This window comes from Phasianus colchicus, chromosome 3 (genome assembly GCF_987193195.1).
Source record: "Phasianus colchicus chromosome 3, bPhaCol1.hap1.1, whole genome shotgun sequence".
Taxonomy (NCBI): domain Eukaryota; kingdom Metazoa; phylum Chordata; class Aves; order Galliformes; family Phasianidae; genus Phasianus; species Phasianus colchicus.
Genome location: NC_143438.1, coordinates 6,570,188 through 6,596,985, shown reverse-complemented (window position 1 = coordinate 6,596,985; position 26,798 = coordinate 6,570,188). Strand labels below are relative to the sequence as shown.

At 37.8% G+C, this 26,798-nt stretch overlaps 1 protein-coding gene across 5 annotated transcripts in view; it reads left to right on the top strand.

Moving 5' to 3' along the window:
• CDKAL1 (CDKAL1 threonylcarbamoyladenosine tRNA methylthiotransferase) overlaps nt 1–26,798 on the top strand; it is a 364,081-nt gene that overhangs the window by 203,275 nt on the left and 134,008 nt on the right. For all 5 annotated transcript variants that reach the window (XM_090136868.1, XM_031610103.2, XM_090136867.1 and 2 more), the window contains one exon: nt 26,621–26,787. In XM_090136868.1, the coding sequence (XP_089992994.1) occupies nt 26,621–26,787 (167 nt within the window). The remainder of the gene's footprint in view (nt 1–26,620; nt 26,788–26,798) is intronic.

The window sequence follows — 26,798 nt, the reverse complement described above, 5'->3', positions numbered from 1 at the left end:
TTCTCACATGTTTAATAATTAAAACGTACATGGTAAAGGAGCTCTCTAAATGTTACCCTGAGTCCTGTGAAAAGGTGACATCATTCTTTCACAGTGAAAAAAGCCTTAGAATTTGTCAGAACTCTGTGTGTTAATGACAGTGCCAGAAGAAATGACTGCTGCAGGGACAAAACATACAAACAGTTGAGGCAGAGAAACATGACACAGTAAACTTGATAGTTGTGCACGTGGTTTGCTGGTTTTATTTGTTGTGGGAACAGGCTTTCAATACTTGTTTAGATTTCCATGTTACTGGAGACAGGGTGCCTGTGTATTAGGTTGGTAAGCTTGTTGATATCCTTTAGAAATGAGAAGCTGACTTGTTCAGCCATGAGCTCTTTATTCCAACATCTTTCCTTCCTATCAGCAATAGTAAAAACTGTTGTAGATGTATGGAGATTCTCTTAGTGGATGCACATACTCCCCAGCTATGGGAGCACCAGCAAGTTGGGCTTTCAATCTCAGTAATGTGCATTCATCAGAGGGCAACTGTTGTAACACTGGTGTTTAACCTCTACAGTGTTTGAGAGCATTAATGCTGTAATATTTAAATCTGAAGAAGGTTTCTGCAGTTCTGCTAATTCCTTATCTCAGTAAGCTGGTGGATTTTGGGGGGTTATGACTGAGGATGAAATGGCCAGAGAAAAGAGGCAAAGAGACAGCAAAGGTGAGTTGGGAAGGTGGAGGAGCTGATAGGCAGACTTTGGTTATGAAAAGATGAGCAAGAGGAGGAGCAGATAAAAATGAAACTTGAGGCTCTCTTGCTTTTTAGAACAAGAGAAGAAGAACGTGCTTAACAGAATTACTTCTCAATAAGTAGAAAAGGAAACCACCAGAGGGAGATGCAGGGTAAAAGCAAGGCCGCTTTTCCAGGAGTGGTGAATTGAAAACATTAATTAAAAAGGAGAGGGAGAAGATTCTGTGCTCACAAGTAGCTTAGACTTTATCAGGGAGAAACGTAACAATTTTTAATAAAGTATTTTATATTTTTCTGAAGTTGGTGCATTTCAGCTGCATTTATTGATGATTTATTCAAAAGTCTCTTGGGAAATCTGTTTTAGTAATATTACTCTCATGTACACAATATGCCATCTCATATTACTAAATATTGGAAATTTATAGGTCTGTTGAGGAGCTCCGCTGCTCCACAAATCAGATAAGATTTCTGTACTGGATATTGCCCTAAAGGGATAAGATAGACTTTGATTCCTAAGTCAGCCAAAAAATAATCAACACCTTATATTATTCAGGCCAGAAATCGTTTCAGAATGTGTTTCTTCCAAGTTGTTCGGTTTTTCTGAGGTATGTGTAATGCATTTTGAATGTCAGGTACACTAACAAATGTCTTCAGGTGTGAAATTTGTTGAATTTGACCATTCTGCTTTTCAGTACCACTTTTAACTTTAGTCACTATTGGTTCTTTTGTGTTCATCTGAGATTTGTCCATCTACTTCTGACTTCATGAAGGCTAGGTGTGCCATCTTCAACACAGCATTGAATACGTAGGTGCTTTCTGTCCCTAGATTCATCTAGTTGTTGTTGTTGTTCATTTTTTTGTGTGTGTTTATTCCCAGTCTGTGATAGAAGGGAGAATTCACACTTTATGATCTCAAACATAATCTTTGTAATTTACCTTACTGTCAAAGCTATGTAAGTATGCAGTTGTGGTGTATACTCTGTTATGATAGCTGTGTCCTAATAGAAATGGTGTCCAACTATTTTCTTTTAATTCAGGAAAAGAATAACTGTGGCTTAGAGTTTTAACCTTTGTTTTCTGTAACCCATTGTCTACAAGCACCACTTCCTTAAAGCAGTAGTTACTACTACCATGTCTTCAATGGGCCTATGTTCTGAGTGTAAGGATGCTAAAATTTGCACCTGCCAATCTTGATCTATTTGAAACTGGAAGATTTCTGCCATCAAGAGAACAAATTTACTTTCCAATTTAAAACAAGTTAGTCAGTTGAGAGCTTTGTTTGTGTTGCATGCTAAGAGTGAAGCAAATGATGTATTTGCTTAATTTTACAAGATAGGCACTTAAATATTTCCTTTCAAGGAAGTAAAAATAAATATGTATTCAATGTAACTTATTTTGAAAAACGTGATTTTATCGTTCTGGCACTTAACTGCTGGGTATTTTGAAATTGCCTTGAAAAAGAAAGAAAATATGAATGATATTGTTTAACATTAAAAACGTGTGTATTTTCTAAAATCCTGTTAACGTTAGCACCTGTAGCTAGATACTTCTTGCTGTCAGCTTGAAGAAACTCATTCCAAGTGAATCTAGCGAAATAGTTTTGTAGGACCAGATCAATTGGTTTAGATAAAAGAAAGCGGGGCTCTTGTTCCAAAGAGAAGACATTAAGCAGAAAAAAATGTTAACAAGGAAATGAAATAAAGTGTTGTATCTGTTGTAAAATTAATGAGTTTTCTAAATTTTCTTGTCAGCAATGCAAATTAAGCCACTGCTATCTAACATTGTAATCTCTTCCTGAAAGCACTAATTTTCTAGTTCATGGACATCTTTAAATATTTTGTGTTAATTGCAATGAAAGATGATGAAGAGTAGTTGCCTCCTATAAATAGGAGTATCTTTATAGATCTTAATTTTTATGATCTGCCTGATGGGTCTGAACCACTGGAAAACCTTTTTATTCTCCAGGCTCAACAGTAAATGCAGATTTAGTTCTCTGAGTCACTCTGACACACCAGAATCATAACCTCTGTTATTCTGGACCTTTTGCATTCCCATCTCCGATTTTCTGCCTATTCTGTCTTGGTCATCATTGCCTTACATTCAGTTGGGATGGAATTATTTTCTTCAGAGCGTCTGGTATGATGCTATGTTTTGCTTCTAGGAGAAAAACAATGTTGGTAACATGCTGATGGCTGAGCAGTGTAATACAGAGCCAAGACCATTTGTAACAAAGGCCCAAGTTGCTGGGAAGGAATGGAATTATGACAGCTGACTTAAACTGGCCAAAGGGATATTCCATACCATATGACATCATGAAGAAGGAGATTTAAAGAGGGGAGGGAGTTCATCTTTCTCTCTTCTACTATTTGGGCCTAGCTGGACATCAGATCAGGGGGTGGTGAGCAATTGCATGTGCATCATTTGTGATATACAGTCATATATTTATATTTATATATGTCCTAATAATTATCCTTTTCTCTGTATTAGTAAATTATTTGTTTGTTTGTTTTTCCAATTCTTTTCCCCAGTCACACTGGGGAGGGAGGGGCTGAGCGACTGCCAGGTAAAACCACATCAATCATCTCAGACCCCATAACACACTCATTTCTGTTCCAGCAGTTATCAGCTGGAGATCTGTGCATGTGCATGCATGGTATATGTAGAGATATGTATATCTCATAAGAGAACCAAGAATCATTTTCCAAGTATGATTTTCTTTTATTTTTCTTTTGTACTTGAATTGAGGCTGATTCTAGACCTTACTTACACTCATTTTTGAAGACTGATTAGCATTCTCTACAGCAATGAGTACTACTAGTCACAGGTAGTGATCTCTTTTAGAAATAGGTGTGTATATTGTATCCAGAGGGAGGGGGGAAGAGTTACCTGAATATGAATTTTTGAGATTATAAAGTATAATGAGATGTATAAATGTATCAAAATTTTATCATGATTATAGTTCAAAGGTTTTAGATTTTGACATTTAGGTTGGGAAGACTTAGATTTGGCAGTGCACAGGTAACAGTTTGATCCGTAACTTTGTTATAAAAGTAGTAAACAAAAAAAGGTCATTCTTAAATTCAGATACTTTAAGTCATTTTTGGACAATTTAAAAAATGAAGTATTCATGATTACTGTAAAAAGATTTGGAACTGTTTTACTACTGCATGTATGTTTTTAATGGTATCTTCAGAGAATTATGAGGTGCTGAGTTTGAATGATTTTCTAAACTATTTATGTGGCACGTGGAAGATGAATAAAAGTAATTTTAGCATTGTGTTCTTTGTGGATTCCAGTATTGGTGTTTGTAGCTCTGCCTTGTCTGGATTTAAATTTCCATTTACAATTAAGAATTGTTTTCTTTCATTTTGTAGGCCTTCTATTGCCTTCTACTTAGGGCATGAGTGTTTTCTGCTAAAGGGCCAGTCTTCAAAGAAGCAAACATTCACTTGTTACATACTGATAAACCAACATTATTTTGTACTGAAGTAGAAAAGTCCATTCTGGTTTTGTGTACCACAGATGTAGTTTACAAAACTTTAAGGTGTGATTTTTTTTGGGTGGTGGAAAGCCACAATGGTATTTATATCTGTGCTTTTATATTTGAGTGCTTTGAATATTACAAGGGCTCAAGGTGATGAATGTGATAGTGTAAGTGTAAGCACGCATATTAGCCTGTGTGTGTGCTGGTGTGCACATGTGTATATATATGTGTACATATTAGTGTCAGACATGGGCAGCATGCATTTTGAAGTTCTTCATTAATGTTTGCATTTCTGAATTCCCTATGATACATCATATGGCTTTTGCAGAGAGGCACAGCTGTGTGTGGTGTGAAAAAAACAGCGGGGTGTGCTGTTGCTAGATCTGAAAATGCTGTCATGACAGTGTGTATTGGTTCTGGTTATGTGCTGGGCAGCTTGTGAAGCACTTACCGTGTAGTTTTATGGTATATGTATTGATAAATCAACACTGTTGTCATTAGGTTTTGTCGCATTATTGCTCAAAATTGCTCAAAATCAGGCCATTTAATTACACATCCTTAAAGCCCAGCTGAAGATCTTGGACAGAGCTTTGTCAGCTCTCTCACTCTTTGAGTTGTATGGGAAGGAAGGCTGTCAGGAGCAACAAAAAAAAAGATTTTGTCCATGTCTTCTCCACTGCTGAGTGCCTGCCATGTGTCTGTGCACACAGGGGATTAGGAACATGCTCTATGTTAAGGCTGTTGTGCAAGCTTGCTCTATCTTTAAGAGGATCATGAAATTTACCTCCGCATTCCTTTCTGATTCATTCAGATGAAGAGTGAAAGACTGTATGGCTCTGCCTATGGTTTTTTTTTAACCATTGTTTACTGTGTATTATATTGTGTAATCCATCAGCCAACTTTAATTTCACGAGCCATTCATTGTGTTTAAACAGTGCGTTTCTTATATTAAATATTTATGGAACTCTTTAGGAAGAATACATTAAAATGGCAGATGGAGGTTGTTTCAAGCATTTTCTTGATTGAAGGCTGGGGACCCCAGTGAATTTGAAGTCTGCTTTCAAGGAAAGTTCACAATGTCTGATTATAACCCAGGCAGGCGAGAATTCCACCAATTCCCTGCACTGTGATTTCAGAAAGGAATGGCTGCCTACAATCTTCATGCTCCAGCACCTTTCATTTTGAAATCATTTGCAAGTGCACTGAAGACTGGTGAACAAAAACATTTACGGGTTGTATTGCTTATTAATAATTCAACAGACTTGCAACTCCTGCACATTAAGATTACTTTAGTGATTGATTCTTAACTATGAAGGCTAAGTGGAATATCTGGCTTTTCGTGGCAATCCAGTTGAGACGGCCACATTCAGGCTTACAAAAACCTGAGCTTTTTGATAGCGAGGTGTACAGGGAGCCTTGCAGAAGGATGTTGGTGTGTCAGGCAGCTCCTGGAGGAGAGGGCAGATGATGGCTGCCGCCTCGCTCTGCCAGCTGCGTGTTGTGCTTTGTGCTGCTCCCGCTTTGGAGCATGTCACAGGCCCCTCTACTGATGTGCAAGGACTGATTTGCAGACATATTTTGTTTTTAATACTTGTCATGAGTTTCACTAGTTTCTCTAGTACAGTAGTTCATGATTTTAATTTGCATGACTCGATTTCAAGATAACATTTGTTTATTTATTTTTGCCCTGCTTCTTGAAGTGAGCTACTTTCAGTGAGCCAGCACCTGGCTTCTTTTCTTGCCAGACCCTTGTACTCCAGCTCCTTTTCCACTGCTCACATGGAAATGCTTTCATTACCTCTACTCACAAAAAAGTTGAATCTAACCTGATATGTATGTTCAGAAATGAAAAGCTGGACGGTATGAGATCCAGTCTTTTACACAGACTTGAATTCATCTGCCTAAAGGCATATTTGGCATTGTCTTTTTTTTTTTTTTGACAGCTTCAGACACATTCAAAAATATTGAAACTGCAGCAACTAATGTATTGCCATCTAGAGGAACCTACCTTTTGCTATTCTTTTATTGAATGACTCCAGCATTTTCCTATTGCAGAGTAAATTTATTTTTGGTCATTTGGACCTCTTGACATTTCCCATTTAAACAATATTTATGCTTTTACTGTACATAAATTCTGATAAGTTTGACTGTGGATAAACTCAGTTTTGTCCTTAAGCATTTCTTTTTAAAATTTATAAACTGCGTAACAGATATTTATTCTCTGTTGGGAGTATTGTACCCACCATTTCATGGGTAGATAAAAAGATAAATTTCCTGCTACAGAGAGTTGTTGTCAGAGCAAAATACATGCAACCTCAGCAAAAATATCTGTACCTTAAAGGAAAAAAAAATCCTCAAAATGAAAGCGAATGAATCAACACTTTAAGGCTTCAAATAAATTAAATACACTTACTACTTCAGTAACTATCTATATATTGTTTTGTTTGTTATATGTTTCTAAGGAAAAGTTATGTGTACATTACATTTGCATTACAATTACGTTTACAGTATTGCTTATTAACCATCTTTTCAGTTGTGTGAACACAGATTTATTTCAGTTTTTACTGAAGAACTTGTGATATTGCTTCAGATTTCTTTCAAATGACACGACGGGCTTTTGGAAACCACTGGAATACGTAGATAGTAAAGTTAGGGTTGAATTCAACCCTAAGAAAATAAGTTCCACGAAGAACTGAGGGAGAAATTCCTTTTACATGAAATTTCAACTGTAACTCCAGCATTGTTTGGCCATGTTCCTATAATATATGCACTGTAAAAACTAGAAACTGTGTAAATAAGCGAGTGGCAGTTGCCTCAGGCAGAAATTTTTACTGATGCAATGAGATAAAAGTAATTAAGAAACGTGTAGACGGATGGGTAATTAAATCCATGGGAAGCATTTTGTAACTAATTACTATGTTCTAATCACAGATTGCTTTCTATTTGTCAAGGTAAGTGTATATAATTACACAGTTCCTATTTTCTTTCATCTAAATTCATCCCGATTGGATGAGTATTTTTTAACCAAACCCAGACCTCTCAGTTTTTGGCAGTTCTTTTTCCCTGAAATAAAATAAGCTAAGTGGTGGTCATCTAACTGCATGTATCAGGTGGCACAGCTGTCTGCACTTAGAGCTGATACGCTCTGCCACGCTTGCCTAATGCCATACTCTTTGGCTTGTTCTCTTTGATTCTGCATGTCTGCACTCTGCTTAGATGCCAAACTGCATTCTGAAACACTTTGCTAGGCTAAATGAAACACCAACATTTAAGCATCCTAGTTGCGTGGCTCTGCTTTTCAAGTGCAAATATTTTAATGTCTGACAAAGAAAAGATTTTGTTAGGAAAAGTGTTTTAGTTCAGGTAAGGCTTAGTTACTATGTGCTTGGATAGAGTTCACCTCCTCAATTCTTTTTTTTTCCTAATGAGACACCTCAGCTTGACTTTAAATTGCTTTATGTTTCCATGTTGACGAGGTGTTTGAGCTGGATCTAACTCCATCCATATACTTCAGCTTGCATTAGAATATAGGATTTCCTGGCGTGTCTTGTCTAAGCCCTGAATTTCCTTGAATTGAGACAAAAGCGTGGAATTATTAGGACATGAAAATTGTGACCGTGTTTGGAATTTCTATTCCGTATACCATCTTTTATTACAAAACCAGGGATTCATCTGTGATCTGTTAACTTGGAATTTTCTCCTGCCTTCTTTACGTCTTGGCATACGGCTGAACTATGTAACACAAGTAAGTATTACTCTGCCATGTCAGGCACCTGCCATGAACGTGCAGTGAGCTTCTTGTACCTTTTTCCAATACTGGTCAGCTCTGGGTGTGCTGAGAACAGTGAAAGAAGAGGGCAGCTCAACGTGAAGCTTTGCTTAACCCTGCAGAGCCTCCAAGCTTATAGGGCCCTCCATGTCAGAGCTTGCTTCCTGAAAATCATGTTTATTAGCCTCTTCCATAAATTGCAGACTGTTACACTTCCAGTCTCTGCAGCAGCCTGTAGCAATGAGTATCCTTCTTGAATCATGTATTGTGTGAATTTTTTTCTTTTTACTAAAGGCTACTGCCTGAGAAACTCTCTGCCTGAATTTTTTCTTTATCCTCAGTAGTAAAAATAAGTGCATTTCTGATTATCTTTTCTGCATGTTCATGATTTTGTAGAACTTGGTTGTATTCTCCTATGTGCACGGCATGCAGGCTCTTTTTCATAGCTGAAAGTGCATAGCTAGTGGTGGTGGCTATGCTGAAAAATAGTGTTTTATAGCTGAGAATTTGCTCTATCAAAGAATGTTATTGTGCTCTTTGTATCTGCTGTAGTTTCTGTGGAAATACATAGGAGGTATTACTTTCAGAGTGATCTGTGTGCTTTCCATGTAAGTTATTGGCGAAGGACCTTTGAAAACTGCTTGGAAATCCATGTTTCCTGTTTTGCCTATATTCCCCTTATTAATAATTCAACAGGCTTGCAACTTCTGCACATTGAGATTACTTTAGTGATTGATTCTTAACTAGTAAGGCTAAGCATGTTGACTGCATTTTTCAAAAGACTGTAACTAATGTGTGAGTTCGTGTAGATATAAGGAGATGTAATTAACATTGACACAAATACAAGTTTGCCTAAGTGTGGAAGGGAGTTTCATTAAGACTGTAGACACCGTGATTCCAGAATAAAATCTAACTCGCCTCCATACCACATGGAGCTTTGGGATCAAAGGTCTTTAGTCTCTTATGTTCCAATTTTTTCAGAGTATTTTTAACATTTGAGCATTTTAATTAATAATTGAAAACTAATTAACATGATTTTTCTTTTTTAATTCAGTGTGTTTTTGCGTAGCAATCATTAAACATCACTGCAACTTAGTAGGTCCTGTGCTCTTGCATCAGACATGGAAGACCATCCCATGTTTGATTTGGGAATTGTAGCTATTGCAGAACTTTTCCTAGATCATATCCTCATTTTTGACCGTCTCAGCTTGCTGTGTGAATGTCAAGTTGCAAGAGGACATTGTGGCAGACAGGAGGGTGGAATTATTGCAGATCCAGCTTATGTCCTCCTAAGCTGCTGTACGACAGGAGGTTGTTTAGAAGTGAAAAGTAAGGGTTCGGAGGAAGCCGGACATTTTTTTAATGAAAAGAGGTGTGGTTTTCTGGCTTTATGTGTGAAGGAATGTTGGTGGGTGATGGAAAAGGTTCACCAAGCCTTGATTTTAGGGGAAGGCAGTATTTAAAACTATATTATCATATCAGTCTATAAAGATGGCTCAGAAGAATGAGGTGGAGAAGAAATCTCTTATGAAATAGCTACTTCGAAGGAGCATGTCTATGGAGAACGTTTCACTTCCAATACCAGGATGATGAGTTAGTGAGATTTTTAGAAATGATACAGATGTTTGTACAGGTACCTGCCACTGTGTAGATTCATATTCACTCTTCCCATGCTAAACACAGTTATGGTAAGAAGAAAATTTACCTACTCTACTCTACTTATAGGAACAGAAAGTGTACTCTTTCAACAACACTTTATTTTTCTTGTTTCTAAAGTGTATTTATTATTTGAAATAAATGTATTTCCAATGGGTACCGTAACCATGAATTTTTTGCAATTTAGGAGAGGGCTAATTAAGTGCTCTTTGTAGCATGAGAGGAATGTTATTTATTTACTGAGATCATTCAGGTATCAACAGGTAATGTTAATGTTACCCAGTGTGATGTTACTCTTTCTGAAGAACCATTTTTGAAGAAATTAAGTATGACTGCAGTACAGCTGCAGTTGTGCTTGTGGGCTGTGTAACTGTACATCCACCTTGAAATAAGTAAATTCATCTGGTAGGTATATGATAGTGAAATTCTTTATATCATCTCCTGTTGATTTAAACAGTGATAATTTCCTCATCCTGACTCTTATCAAATAATGTAGAAGTATCAGTGTGTTAATACATGCTATAAAATTAGAACATATCCTTTATATAATGACATGGAAGTGCTTTGCCCATCAAAGGATCGGATGTGTAGAAAAATGGTATTTTACTTATTGAATATGCAAGAATCCCCACGAATTAGTGCTTTGAGATGGACTTTACTACCTCCACAGAATATCAGTAGAGCTTCTTTTATTTGTAGAAGTAGTTTTTTGAGTATTTGTAAACATTCTTTGGATTTTTTTTTATTTTTTTTTTTTACTGGAGAGTCAAGTCTATTCCTGAAAACACTTGGAAATTTACTTTCCTGTAGTAAGTTTCCTGTGGAAAATTTTTTGAGTCCTTCTATTGCTACATTGCCTGTCCTATGCAATGCCAATCAGTGTGTATTTGCTAGGAAATAAAACTTTTGAACAAAACATGTATCATTGTGCCTTTCTATGCCGTTTAATTTGGGCTAAATAACAAGATGCCTTCATGAGTTCTTTTTCTGGCAGATGTTTAGGTGATCCTGTACGTTGGTGCTGTTCCTATTAAATAACTTCAAGTTATTTTTTATAACTATAAAACAAGTTCCTAGAAGTGCAAAACACTCTTGCCTGGCAGTCTGCACCTTGCCTAATTGGTGCGAGGATGACACCGGTCATGTCTGAGCAACCTCCTGCTGCTGGTTTCCCAAGTTACAAATGAGAATTAGCTGCTGACAGCCAGCCAAATAGCTTCGGCAAATACTTAGGACAATGGGCACTGAAAGGCACCTCGTCTCTGAAATAAGGCGGTGGTTTATAGACACTGAAGCGTTTTTGAGGATCTCTTAAGCTGAGCCACATGGTGCTCGGCGAGGAAGTTGATTGATGGTTTTACAAAGAAAAAAATGTTTATGAAAGAATGCTTTTCTTACAGATTATCCTGCATTAATATATATCTGATGTGCCTGGCTGTGTTTCAGCACCTGGCTGCTTGCCAAGACCTGACACTCCTGCAAGACACAATGCAGTTTGTGTCTAGCAGCACAGAGCTTTTTGTTTTATGATCTCGTTTTTAACGAAGTAGACACTTCCATAAGAATTCTCCCTTAAAGCATTAACACTTCTTGCATTGTGATAGCTACATGTTGACTTGTTTATCCAGGCTAAAGCGTAGTCTAATTTTGCATGTTTTTTCATCTTATCCAGGATTTCAGCCCTTTGTTATCTTTCTGTTTCATTGATCAGAACAAATGCGAAAGGTACCAGAAGCTCTCATCTAAAGTTAAAGAAGAATTACAGAATCCATGCAAAATCTACTAACCACGTTCCCTGCTCTCATATATCCAGAAAATAAGCTATGAGGTGTTTAAATACCTTTGTAAGGATTAATGCTGTAGGAAATCAACAGGAGCTGCAAGCCTGAATCCATTCAGGGATCTGACTGTAATCATTTCTGAGTACTTGAGAAAAGTTTGATACTAAATGTCCTTATTTGAGTTATTTACAGGTGAATTTAAAGCTGCTAATCTCATATATTTGGCATGCTTTTCTACAGAGCATGAGAAGAAAAGATGTATTAACATGCAGTGGGTAGAATGATTAAATCCTTCCTCTCAATCTGTTGGAGCCACAGAACTTAGTCATTCTCTAACTGCAGCGTGGAAATTGCTCAGGCTATGGCTCCCTCATGTTAAATTTATAATTAAGGGCTGGAGCAAATAAATGATTTTGCTTTGAACTTCAACTTACGTCTGGCCTCCCTAACATCACTAGTGAATGATTTTTGAAGCCCAAAAGCCTTCATATATGATTCAAGATGATTGAAAAGATGTGTGTGATTTCTTCTATAAGAGGGGCTTTAACAAACCATCACCGAGGCTGAATTATTTCTTATTACTGGCAGAGGGTGGTTCATTTAAATTGGGTTTAAGGTCATTGACAGGGCAGGTTGAAGGGGAGGAAAGAGAAGAGATAGGCATTGTGGTTAAATGTGTTGGAACAGACCAGGAAAATAAAATGGAGACTGTCAGATAGTCTCAATATTTGTTCTCTCATGCATAGAAACGTACACAGAGAGAATGTGCAGAAAAACTATTGCTCCAGTGGCATGCATTCAGGCATATGGTGTGATGAATTGCTCGGAGGCCTAGTGCTAAAGAATATTAATGACCTGAAGAAAGAGAATTATTTAACTGTCTCATGCTATTGATTATCGTCACATGCTTTTCTTCAGGTATTAAAAGAAGTAGACTAAAATTGTTGGGCAAATAACTGTAATTACAAGTTGGACTTCTCGTGAGCCTGTGCTTTTTACCTACTTAATGTTTATTATATTTAAGACCTGCTCTTTCACAATGTGATAGATGCCTGCTGTCTTAAGGCTTGGTGCCTTGTGGTGAATCCATTGGGTTACTCCCATGGCTGTGGCTGAGCCCTGCCTGTCCTTACCTGGGACACCACCTCAGTCTCTGCTTCCTCACCTACTGTCTTGTATTCCTGAGACCTGTGGGAACTCACCACCACAGAGATTTCCAGTTTTCTGTCAGTTTTGGTTGAAACTAGCCAGTGAGTTGGACTGTTGCTGGGACAGAATGATATGTGCACAGTATGATTGTGCAAAGCTTCTTAGGTATCCTGATTAAAGGTTTATTTCTTAAATATAAGCTTAAGGAATCCAACTCCACACTGGAGTCTGGAATGGGAGGATCTGTATCTGATCTGTAGTTTATACTGTATGGTTATTTAACCCAGTCAGTTCTTCTAATTTTTGCTTGCATTCATGTGTTCAAGTTCTTAAAATGTTTATTTCCCATGTGTGGTTCTCAGTCACTCAGTATATCAGCTGAGGTAGTGCAGGTATGCCTAGAGTTCACTGTAGGATTCAAGGAAGTGTTTTCATCCTGTGTGTTCTTTTATTTTTATTCTTATACTATATCTGATCTTTATGTAGAATTTACTGCATGCATTTAATTTCCCTTTGAGGAAAAAAATGTTGAAATAGGTCACTGCTTTTTGTATTTTACTTGAGGGCAGAGATAAGAGGGAGGAAATAACAGAAAAAGAATATTTCTGAAAATATGCTAAGCTCAAAGAGCCCTTCTATTCCCATCTTTATGAATTTGTTTTGTAGGGACGAAAAAAATCATGTTATGCTTACTTAGGAGTCACCGTGAGCCTTTAACAAGTTATTTGGAAATTCAAGCACAAGCCACTGGCCTAGAGCTCCTGTTGTTAAATGGGAATTATTGGCAGCCAAAATGCGTTACTTAAGAAACGATGCCTTTTCCACCTATAAAATAAGGGACAAACAGACGCTCTGTTAGGTTTCTTATTGTTTCTAACTTTGTTAGAGCTTGCTTTTCTATGCAATTACAAGTAGTGTATGTAAATAGAGCATGTTCTGCAGCTGAGCAGTCTGTGATAGCATACATTGTCACTGTTAGTTGTGCTTTGGGTTGGGTGGTTAATGACTTCATAGTGCATTCTATGAGTTTTCTTTCTTTATCCAACTTAGTGCATGAATTTTGGCTTTTTTATTAAAAATATTCTGTAAAGTTTGCCACCTATCATTATGAGGAAATATAAACATATGCAAAGCAATATTCTTTACTATTGGATCATTATTCTTTCAGAAAAACGGAAAACATTCTTGAATAGCATTTGTAATTGATTTGTGACTCCTCTGTAAAGTTAAGGTTAGAATTTATTTTCAGAGTTCATAGTGTCCTGAAGGAAAACTATTTGAGTTCCTCCAAAGATGATTTACGTGTGGAATTCTGAGGCCCCGTAGCAGTTGCAGAGTTCTATGACTTGATTGCGGTGTTGCTGTTAAGTCGATCAGTCATTGGAATGCTGTGCTAATATTTTTCAAAGTCTCAAAGTACTGAGCATTTTATATTTCAGTACAGCTTCTTAGGCATTGTAGCGACAACCAAAGAAAAACCTCACTCTGTAATTTTGGCTCTTTACCCTGAAACTCAGAACTGATGAAAACCATTGAAAACCCTGAAACAAGGAACTGTCTTCCCAATATCAGCTTCTGTTGCAGCTTCTGTAATGATATTCAATAGAATCATTTACTGTTATAAGAGTTGCTAGTAAGAGAATACACGAGATTTTTGTGCTCGTTCAGAGCAGACGTACCAGATTGGTACGTTATTCAAAGGATTTTTCTTTTTATTCTTGACACATGCGGATTTTCTGTAAGACTGACTAAACTGCTGCTGCCTGAAGGATTTTTCTGCAAACTGATTTTTCTGTGTCCCTTCAAAGATTCCATAAAGAGTGTTCATAGCCTGGAGTACTGTACCAGACAAATCGCATCATTTGCCCTAGCTGCTGTGGTATTCTACGTGTTCCTGTCACCGTTTTGCTGTGTTCCTCTAGCACGTGAACACCACTGACAGAATTTGGAACCCAGCCTTCCTTTCACTTTCCTCTGCTTTCCAAAGTGAAATAAATATTCTCTCCCTAGGCACCAAAAAGCTGGTACTTTGACGTGCCCACTGCAGAACAGATGAGTGTCCTAAAACTGAGCTCTGTGAAATGATGAAATGCATTTCTCGCTGGAAAGCCATCTCAAGTAAAACAGAACAAGTAACGCCAACACCGTTACTCCAACATTAAAACTGCTGTGCCAAGAAGCACTGTTTGAGAATACAGGTACCCTTTTGAAGGGAAATGTGATCTCTCAGTATTAAGGATGTCTCCTTTAAAAAAAGAAATCTTTAAGGCAAAATCATTAAGGCTTTCACGTTATCCCTAATGATGGCTTTCTAACAGTTAATGCAGATGAGCAGCTGCTACAAGATTTGTACAGTTCAATACCTTCATAATTTTTTCCCTCAGACTACACTGATGAGTTATATTTTTCAGAGATAAATACAGCATGTTATAAGGAAATCATTACAATTTGTTTTAAATGAAGAGAGAGGCAAGGTTGTATAAGACTTGTAGTTATTTCTTAAGCGTTTAAAGAACATTTAATGAACAAAGAGATTATTAACTTATTTTGACAAATTTTTAAAGTGTTTTTTTCTTCCAGTGTCATCTGCTCAGTGCTTCCTTACAGGAGAAATACTAAACTTTTTCTTTCTGAGCAACTAGACTACTGTTTGAATTCTGGTTTTGAAAGTATCAAGTAATTGCACTTTTAATATTCTTTTGATAGAGGTTCCTCAGCAGAAGCTCATCTCTCTTAGTTTTGACTTAATTCATGTTTCTGTATTGACATACAATCAGTTCATCGGGAAGTGAATTATTATTTAGAATAAGACCGTAATGGGAATTAATCTGTATGAGGAAAAAATATTAATATCCTTTAAAACCCTTGAATGATTTCTCTTTGACCTCCCTGTGGACATCTCCAACAGATTTTTAATTACATTTTGATTATGATGTATTTTGTTGGTGTATCACTGAATATTTTATATAAATTTGGATTAAGGTGGATGGACCCACTGTGTCCTGAGTGAAAATTCAATAGATATACTTAAATAAATTTAGAATTAGGGAAACTCCATGAGTGATATTATACGAGTGCTCTATGTAGGTCACTCCAAAAGTAATACCTCCTATATATTTCCATGGAAACTCCAGCAGATACAAGGAGCGCAGTATTTGAAAGAGCGAATTCTCATGTATGAAACACTTTTTTTCCAATGCAATCACTAGCATTAGCTATACATTTTCACCAGCCATGAACAGCAGCCCACATGCTGTGCTCCTATCAATCTACACCAGCAGAAGCAACCCACTGTCACTGTTGCCACTGCTGAAGTACACCACCCGCCACCTCTCTCTGCTCACCTCCACTGTTTGGTCTCTATAAATGTTCAGCAAGCATCAATAAATGCCAATAGGCAGATTTTTTTTTCTGAATGGAGGAATTCAGTAACACACCTTTCCTTCATCAGCACATCCATGATGTCAATTTGTCAGACTGTCCCCGTGCTGCAATCTGTCACACAGCAACAAAATGTGATACTGTATTGGTGGGAAGGTTCAACCTCTGCTACCGTCCCACCAACGTCCTCCACTGACGTTGTGGACCAACATAATTATATAGGAGGCATTGCTTTCAAAATAGCCTTCTTTCTTTCTTAAATTGATCCATTTACAGTTCCTTAGGATATGACAGCCATTTTAGAATATACTTCAAGTAGCAGTGAGTATTAGAGGAGATCTGTGTCAGAAATCAGGATGATTATGGTATGGTTTCTACCTGTATGATAATTTTAAAGAATATTTTAATTTCAGTTTCCTACTAAGCCTTTTGAGCTTATTGTCGTGTGCAGCAACAAGTTGTTTTTCTTGCAAATACAGCTAGGATATTCCTAATAAGTTAAAAATGTTGTCTATACTATTGTGAGGATTTAAGACAAGCATTATCATCCTCAGAAACTGTACACTGCCCCTCCATATCTTTGGTATCTGATACTGTCCTTGGAATTGAGTACTTTGATATAAAATAAAATGACTCTGATCTATAGAAGGATTGCTTTACATGGAGAAGGCCCTTTTTAATAAATAGTTCTGTATTCCATGTCATCCTTGAGGTTTATTATATCTTTGCTGATAATTTAATTGCTGTACATTGTTCAACACTTATTTTTGTCACTTATGATGGTGGTACTTAACTATATTTTTGTCTGATCACAACACATAGGAGAATTTAAGATTTCTGCTTTCGTCTTGGGGTATGTAACAGGTCAGAGATAATTCATTATTGTTAATCTTTTCTGTTAAAGTTAGACATCAACTTTTATCAATTTTTTTTTCTTTTTGCTTTGATCATATTTTCAAATTTCAGCATTCTGCTTTAACTGAAATAATTTCAAACTTGTTTTCAAGTAATTTTAAATATGTCGTGTGTAGATGAACAAAATATGGCTTCTTTCTACTCTTGCTATTAATCTATTAAAAAAAAAAAGTCAGAAACTTTGAATGAAAGAACATAATATACTCCGGCTCTTAAAAACACAGGAAATGTGAGCTGGAGAATGATCTCTGGAGAGCAAGTTCCCATGTCAAATGATTCTCCCACATCCTGTAACTGGTGTTCAAGCTGCTATTGTAAAATCTGTAAGCTATTCTCATTGTAAACTCATTCTGATTATTATTTAGCTTGGCTACAAGTATATTTAATTATTGAAACTTGATACGACATGTTACTTCCAGAGAATTAATCAGTTTCCATAAAGACATTGTTTAAATTAGCACTACAGAGATGGCTATTCAGTAAAAGCCTCCATTAATTAGCACTGCATCCTGTAATGTCACAGAATATGCCTACAGCTCACGACCATCTATGTGAATTTGTGCAGCGTGTGACCATTTGCATCTAATTCTTCATCTGCAACAGACTGATAGCCTGTTTTCATTTCTAAATGGAGAACTTACGTTATAATGAGTGACACGTTACCCTTTTTTTTTTCCAAGTGAATTTCGAAGTCATAAACAAAATCTCTCGTATTTGTCATTTTCAGTACAAAGTTTGAAGTAGTTTTGTCATTTGTGTTTCAAAATTAGGCATATAAATGATATATTTTAATTCCTTAGTTCTTTATTTTGGAGAAATATCGCCTTTTCAATAGCTGAAGAATAATTTTTATTTATTTTTTTTTTCTGAAGAGTGCTGGACTGGTGGATGGTTGAGTGCCCTCTCTCTTTGCTTATTGTACAAAGCCAACAGGAGCATATCAGTAGCTCACAAATTGCGAAGCATAGAGCTGAGAACAGTAATTCCTCACTTCATGGACCTACCTATCTGTTTATTCATATAAGACCACAGAACAATTCTAAATCAGTTCCGTTTTGAGTTTTCTGAATTAGCATTCCTTTGTGTTTAAATCCCTTCATGCAAATTTTGTTATCTATGGTCACCCAGTCAAAAGAATTGAACACTTCAGTTGGAATCAGCCTGTGAAGATTGAGTCCAACTCAACTGCCTGACCTCTTCAGAGGTAACTAAAAGGTAAAGCATTGAGGTCATTGTCCAAATGCCTCTTGACAAGCATGGACCATCAGCCGCCTTTCTAGGAAGCCTGTCCCAATGGCTGACTGCTATCCTGGTACAAAAATGTTTCTCAGTGCCCACTCTGACCCTTCTATGGCAGGTATGTGCTGTTTATGTTCTGCATTTGGTGACCATGAGCAGAATCTGGCACTTTTCTCTGCTCTCCCTCCACAGAGAGCTGCAGAGAGCAATGAGGTTGCCTCCGGGCCTCCTGTTCTTCAGGCTGGGCAGGTTGCCTCACAGGACGTGTCTGCCAGCTCTTTTACTGCCTTTGGTGCCTCCTCTGGAAGCCTTTGAAGACCTTAACAATCTTTTTATTCTGTGGAGCTGAGACCTGCACCCAGTACTCAATGTGAGACTGCATCATTGCTAAATACAGTGGGATAACTGCCTCTTTTGTCCATCTGGCTGAGCTGTGTTTAATGCACCCCGGGATGCAATTTGCCCCCTTGGCTGCCAGACTGAACTGCTGGTTCATGCTGAGCTTGCTGTTGACCAGCACCTTTAGATCTCTATTGCTTTTATTTCTTCATGCGTGTATTGTTACGTACCATTGAAATGACTTTTTTAATGGTGTTCTTGATTCAACAAAGAATTGAATTAGCTGATTTTGTCCCTGATCATTAGTACATATAAGACTTAGGCAATAGTTGTGATTCTTCCCCTCTACTCTGCTCTCATGAGATTCCACCTGGAGTACTGTGTCCAGTTTTGGAGCCTTCCAACACAAGGACATGGAATTGTTGGAGCAGGTCCAGAAGAGGGTCGTGAAGGTGATCAGACCTGGAGCACCTCCCGGATGAGGACAGGCTGTGAGAGCTGGGGCTTATCAGCCTGGAGAAGAGAAGGCTCCGAGGGGACCTTATAGTGGCCTACCAGTACCTGAAGGGGCCTTCCAGGGAAGCTGGGGAGGGACTTTTTTATAAGAACAGGTAGCAAAAGGGTGAGGGGAAATGCTTTTATACTGGAAGAGGGTAGATTTAGGCTGGATATTAGAGAGAAATTCTTTACTGTGAGTGTGGTGAGACTGCCCAGTGAGGTTACAAATGCTCTCTCCATGGAAGCATTCAATGCCAGGCTGGATGGGGCTTTGAGCAACCTGCTGTAGAGGGAAATGTCTCTGCCTATAGCAGGAGGGATGGACTTAAGTGATCTTAAAAGATCCCTTCCAACACAAACCAGCATGAAAACTAGGACCAACTCATGAAAAGTAACTACGTTTCCCTTCAATTTTCTTAAATCGCTTTCCTCCTCCAACTTTAAAACCCAATTCGCTATCATGATGTATGGTATTATTAATTTCCTCCTTGAAAGCAAGGTGTGTAATGCTGCATTGTGAACACGGAGCTAATATCTGTCTGTCTTAATGCCCTTTTGAATCTCTCTTGTTGTAGCAGAATAAAACTGGGCTCATAATAAGTTCAGCTATCACGCCGTTTGCAGCAGCTACTGACCTATTGTACTTTCTCCTTTCCTCCCACTGTTCTTCCCCACTTTGCTAAGAAGCACTACAGATTAAAAGTGGGCAAATCTGCTGCTTTATGCTCAAGCAGTAGGCTATTAGGAACAGAGTGTCCTATAGGGATTGATGAACCCCTTTTATAAGCAAGGACAAGGGTTAGCTTTGTGGAAGAGAAAAGCCTATTATGCTTACTTTGGTATTTAATGATCAGTTGACCCTTTCTTCTGTATGTTTGTGATTGGGAACACTTTATTATGAACTATTTTTTTTCTAATGCCATAGGAAGAATAAATTATTTTAACTAAACTTTATTACTTTCAGAGGTATTCTTATTTCTTGTTCAATTGAATTTGGAATTGATTTGCCTTTTTATTAAAGGGCAATAATTTCAGATACTAATCTCATTTTATCAAAATATTTTGCTTATCACTATACTCACAGAAATAAGCAAAACAAACAGTATTTGGTATAAGTTGTGAAAGTGTTAAGCCCCGCAGCAGAACACAAGTAGTAAACTTTCATTGTGAATACCTTGATGATGAAGTGTTTGCTGCAAAAGGAGAGGTTTTGGTTTTGATATTAGTCCTCAAATTCTTGCTTCCCTGTCCCAGCTGTAACACTTCTTTGAAAATAACAACTGTGGCTGTTGTAAATGAAGCTTGTATTTAATGAATTGAGAAAAAAAGGTAATCCACTGAGCTGATGTTCTCAACAGTTCATTCTTCTGATGCCTAACTTTTGAAAAGGACAACCTTAAATACATCTGTGTAGCTTCCTTTTTCACAACCACCCAAGATAAGATGGAAAGCCAGCATTAAAAGAATGGTACACCTATCATTCTGCGCATCTGTCTAAATATAAACTATGTGGTAGGCTGTCTTTACATTAATGTTAGGCAGCTGTAAATGTAAAGAATAAACAGGTAGCTGGGCCAGAAATCTTTGTTCCACTCTGTGATGGTTTTTTTTGCTAAACCACCAAAGTAACCTTAATAAATTTATGCAAAAAGTGGTGGTGGAAGTGTGTGCATGTATTTGTTGTGTGCGTGTGGGTAGTATTAGCTTTGTTTCTGTTCTTTTAATTTTGTATTAAAAAAAAAAAAAAGGATATTATATATATATTTAATTTTCACATAATTAAGAAAAGTTCCTTTTGAACAGTCTAATTTTTCTTCTTTTGTGGGTGGGGGGTTTTTTTGTTTGTTTTTTTGTCTAGCTCTGATTTGGCTCCGTATGTTACATGAAATCACACAACAAGTCTAAACACCCTTTGAGGTAAAAAAAAAAATGTTTGAAACCAAGATTTTTTAAAAAGTTTAACGCATTTTCATTGAAATAGCTTTGAACTCCTCCTTGAGCTGTTTTGCATTAAAATCCTTTCAAGCTTCAATTTCAACTTCCTATATAAGTAAATAGCGTGTTTTACTTTTTGTTAGATGCCTTAAAAAGCTAAAGTCAGGAGATGTTTCAGGCTTTTTAAAAAGTAGTCACCAGAAGAGTTAAGTGGCTCCAAGTGGCTCTACTGGTTTAGAATATAGAACTATAGCCCAAAATTTTACCAAGATTTTGTAGCATCAGGAGTTTGTTCTCATCACTTAAGTTATGTCTATATTAAATGAACTTTTAAATCAAGTTCCTGTTAAGGCTTTGTATCATTGAACAAAATCATGCCATGAATATATTAATGTATAGCTTGTAAAGAAATTTATGCATCGTAAATCAACGGCTTGTCCAAACCTTTAATTGAATAAAGCATCTTGACAAGGAAGAAGTATAACTTTGTGTGTAGTAGAATGAATGATAGCCGTCCTTCAGTATTTCCTTTTGTAATATTCTAGTGTGTTTCAATACATATTGATTCTCAAACACATTTGGTTTCAAAAATCTGTGGACCATAAAAGTTAGTGTTTTCATTTCCTGAGCACTCCAATATTTGTGTCATCCTGTGGACAACAGGAACCACAACTGCTTTAAGGCTTGTACTGAACTAAACAGTTGTGAAACATAGCTGCACTTCTTGCTACTGCAGCCTGACATCCAGAACTAATGGAAATAATCCTTCAATGGGAGATAACTGAGTGTGCCTGGAGCACTGGTTGGTGTCATTACAATGCTTTTGCCCCTCATCATCCAAAGATCATGACAATCAGGAGATTCCTGATGACTGGAAAAAGGAAAATGTCACGTTGCCCTTCAAGAAGGGCAAGAAGAGGAGAACTATAGGGCAGCTGAACATCAGTCTGTGGGAAGGTCGTGGGGCAAAGGCACTTCTAGACATGTGAAGGGCAAGGAGATGTTTGGGATCACCCACAGTAGGTTTACTACTGAGAAATGGTATGTGACTGCCTTCTCGAGATATCTGGCTACATGGAGGAGGGGAAAAATGTAGAGGGCTTGTATTTTGTTTGGTTTTTGTTTGTTTTTGTTTGTTTTGTTTTAGCTTGAATTTAGCAAAGTCTTAACAGTAGTGTCCTATAATATATACACATTGATGAGGTGTGTATGGATGATAACGTGGCCGAGAGAACTGGTTAGGCTGCCCAACTCACAGAGCAGGGATCCAACCTAGCTGGCAGTTCCTAGTGGCATTCCTTGTTGTCAACCTGTGTTGATCCTGGAGCAGTACCTCGTATGTTTACTAACAATGCGCAGAATGAGGTATAAAGTGCATTTTTAGTGAGTTGGGAGATAATACCAGGGTGATGAGGTAGCTGGCAAACTAGGGGACAAGGCTGATAGACTAAACAATATAGATAAATAGATTGGCAGTAACTAAATAGAATTCAATAAAGGGAAATAAAATCTGCTGGCCTTCTGTGATGGAGTAATGGCATTAGTGGACAAAGGAATGGCAACTACCTGGAGATATGCAAGGTCACTGAGATGGTCCCACACCATATTCTTATCTCTAAATTGGAGCAATATGGGTTTGAAGGCTGGAATTTTCAGTGGATAAGGAGCTGCTTAGATAGTCACAGCCAAAGGGCTGTGGCCAATGGCTTTTTGTCCAGATGGAGGCTGGTTATAGTGTCCCCCAGGGATCTGTCTTTGGATGGGTGTTCTTCAAAATCTTTATCAATGACATTGACAGTAGAATTGAATGCACCCTCAGTAAATTTGCTGATGACACCTGAGTGGTGCAGTTGACACAACGGAAGGAGGGAATGGCATGCAAAGGGATGTGAACCTAATGAAGTTTTAACAAGGACAAGTGGAAGGTATTGCACTTAGGTCAAGGCAATCCCAGGAACGTGGAGAAAATGGGAGAAGGGTGGCCAGCAGGAAGAGGGAGGGAATTGACCCCCTCTACTCTGTCTTTGTGAGGTCTGGAGTACAGTATCCAAGTCTGGAGCCCCCAGTAGAATAAAGATGTGGATCTGCTGGAGAGAGTCATGAAAGTTATCAGAGGGCTGAGGCAGCTCTCCTGTGAAGAAAGACTGAGGGAGCTGGGCTTCTTTGGGCTGGAGAAGGCTACAGGGAAACCTTGCTGCAGCCTTCAAATACTTAGAGTATATAATCAGGAGGGAGACCAACTTTTTACCTGGGCGGATAGTGATTGGACAAGGGGGAATGGTCTTAAACTAAAAGAGGGAAGATTCAGGTTACATTTCGGTGGAATATTTTTTACTGAGAGGGTGATGAGGTTGTGACATGAAAGTTGTGGATGCTCCGCCCCTGGAGGCGTTCAAGACCTGGTTGGATGGGACCCAGGCAACCTGATTTAGTGGTTGGCAACCCTACCCATGGCAGGGGGATTGGAGCTGAATGATCTTTAAAGTCTGTTCCAACCCATGCCATTCTTCATGATATTGTACGTGGAATAGCGAGAAGGTTAGAACTGGCTATCTCCCACCACAGCAGCCTGCAGAGCAATTAAACAGTAGGTCAACACATAAAAGAATGTCAGTAGGATTAGCATCTGATATTTTAAATTCTTTTGGCAGTTTTGGAGATTGAAGTAAATTTTTCAGATGGAGTAGATTTCTCTTCAAATTAATAACTGTGCTACTGCTGAAAAGTGTTTTCAATAGTGGCATGGAAATAAAGTGAAATATAAAGGTCTAGAAATTTTAAATTAAAGAAACAAATCATTTCAATGGTCTCTAAAACAGAAACATATATAAAGTCACTAGGATTTCTTCTTCCCTTTATAAGGATTGTTTAGACAGCTCTAGAAAAATTATGTTAAAGCGTGTTTCAGATAATCTGCAATAATTATTATTTATAATATTTATAATGAGATGCTGGAGAAGGAATTGGTTCAGAACTTCCTTTATTTACTTGGAAACATTTTGTTTTCCAACATTTTTCATTCTCAGTCATCTCCAATTACAGCAGGGCGCAGCTTGGGATCCAGCTGTTGAGGTTACTCTTGTGCTGGGTGGTGATGGCAGAATGAGGAATAAACTATGTGCTGTGACCAAAGACAGACATGTAATTACTTGAATATAATGATAATTGACCTTAATAATGTAACAAACTCTCCAAGTTTGCACATCCAGTCTCTGCAGGCTGGATCAGTTTTCTTGTTTATAAAATCAGCTTGCTTTTATTAGCACCAAAATTATCAAATAACAGAATGGCGTATGAGCTGGTCAGGCTTACTGCAGAGGAAGAGAAAAAAAATGCTGTACCCAATTAGACATTGGATTTGAATAGCTTTCTACATGCAGCTGTAGTGCAGAGGGCTGAGTGGAAAAAGGGAGGGATTTTTCCCATTATTAAGAAGACTGAGGGATCTATTGTTTTATTACTCAGTTTTAGTAGAGACTCCTGAACTCAGGATGCAGAGGGCTAAAATAAGCAGCTTAGCAACAACTGCCACCAAGCCTGTATTGCCATAGTTGTTTATGGAGTTCACTTACTCTTTTTGCAAATACAGTGTCTTTAAATATGGGAAGATTCATTTTGTCAGCCTGAAATTGGGAAGGAAGCTCTCTAAAATACAGGTGCTCTCCCCCTCCTCCTCTTATTGAGACTTCATCTTTGGCTCTCTCAGCATGAATTATTCCCACTGCTTATTGTTCAGCACCGTGATAGGAGAGCAGACGAGACAGTTATTCTTGTTGTTGCTGGTTTGCTATTACAGCTGCTTCCTCTTCACGTGATTTGGTTTGAAGTTTCAGCCCACCGGGGTGCTAATGGTCCCCACCTATACAGCTTTAAAACCTCACTGTTGTTTTCCACCTGAATGTTATTTCCATTCCTAGTCAGATGAAAGCTTAAAAGTGAGATTTACTCTATTTCAGTAGAAAAACAGCAAGTGAATTACTGTTTTGTAGTGTTACGGTAGCTACTGGAAGCTGATATAAAAAACACAACAGGATGCTAGCCATCATTTATATCATCTGTGTTCCGTTTATTTCTAAAATGTGGGTGATCCATAATTCACGTGGTTTTTTTCTATAACTCAGAAAAATGTTGGGCAAACAAATCTCAGAACACATTCTGTAACATTGCAGTGTCTGCTGTGAGTGCAGCTCTGAAATGATCAGCAACTGCAGTGGAACCGATGTGTGACTGTGTGTGTAGGCAAGTTCAGTGTACCTAAGGCACTGGGCAGCCCTACTCAAATGTTGCTACGAAGTTGTGATGGAAAATTGGATAATCAGAGAGCACTGCTTCAAGAATGCTTGCCACTAGGCTCCTACATCAACAGAGCTATGCATCTGTTTCTTTTTATTCTTAAAGCTTAAAAGCTTACTAAGTGATGAGTTTCTTAGTTTACCTTTGATTTGTAAATGTTTTCAGCTGTAATTAATGAATCACTGTGAGAACTTTTCTATCCAAACAGAATGATCTTTGCTTGACATAGCTGCTGTCTACCTTTATCGTCCTTCTGCTGTCCACAGTGAGAGTTTCCATTTTTGGAAAATTTGTGGTTTTCTTATTTTATCTCTTTTTATTTGATTGGATTCTGTGTAGTTCTTTGTATTTTCCTCATCTGAAAAATATTTTCATACTATAAACAATAGTTTATTATAATAGTTTATATAGTTTATTTTGCAATACTTTCTCTACTTGTCCAGAGCGTGCTTTGATGCTTCATGATTGCCTTGAAGAATGGTTATGGTGTTCAGATGGTTTTGTTTATCGATTCATCGTTTTTCTCAGAAATTTAGCCCCTCAATGAGTTAATGCTAACTTTTCTTATTGGGAATCACAGGAGTCTTTTTCTCAGTCACCCTATTCTTGATGGCTTATTTCTCGCTTTGGAGCAGCGGGGGGAGGAGGGAGACTGCATTATTAAAAAGATGGGAGCTGGGCAGACTGATGGAAGTGGCTGTGTGAAACCTTGTTGCCTTCAGCCATTATTAAAGGATGGTGCAACATTTCCCCTCTTTGAGCAAGAGGATATTATTGCCAAATTTCAGTTTTTTGAGGTCAATACTCTTTGCAATACAAATCAAATATACTATTTCCTAACGCCCTGACTGGTGGAAAATAAACAGGCAGGAAACAGGCTTTTCAACACTCTCACTTAGTCAAGCAGTGATGACTAACTTTTTAAATACAATCTTAATATATTGTATTTTCTCATTTAAAGAATTTTAGCAGTTATTCTAAGAGGACTGTTAGTCGTTATTCTTTAGAGCTGTTTTTGTTTATTGGAAGCTCACCAGTTAATAAGTTGACTGCTAGTAACAACCATTAGTGCAAACTCTTTGCTTGGGTAATGTTGCTTGCAGTGTTTAATGAATTAGGTTCAAAAAATAGAGCAGAGTAGTAGACGTGACTGACTTGCTGTAGAGGCAACACAGAATTAGTCATTGGCTGTGAATGTTAATCACTCCACAGCAATGATAATTTACAGCATTGTTGTAGCACTCTTGTGCTCATAAAATGAACTTAATAACCCTCTGCTACCCATGGGATAAGCCTTCCTTCCTTCCCTCCCCCTTACAATTGAAAACCTAGTCTGACTGCATAATGGCCTTGTGAAATCCCGCATTAAAAAGAGTGAGCAGCTGTATGATAAAATAAACAGCTCTAAAACAGATCTGTTAATTATCTCCACCTTTTATTCACAGAGGGTGTTTGTGAGATATGGCTGACCAGTGAAGACACAGGGGCTTATGGCAGAGACATTGGCACAGACCTCCCTACACTTCTGTGGAAGCTGGTTGAAGCTATTCCTGAGGGAGCTATGCTGAGGCTTGGCATGACAAATCCTCCCTATATTTTAGAGCATCTGGAGGTAAGGAAGGA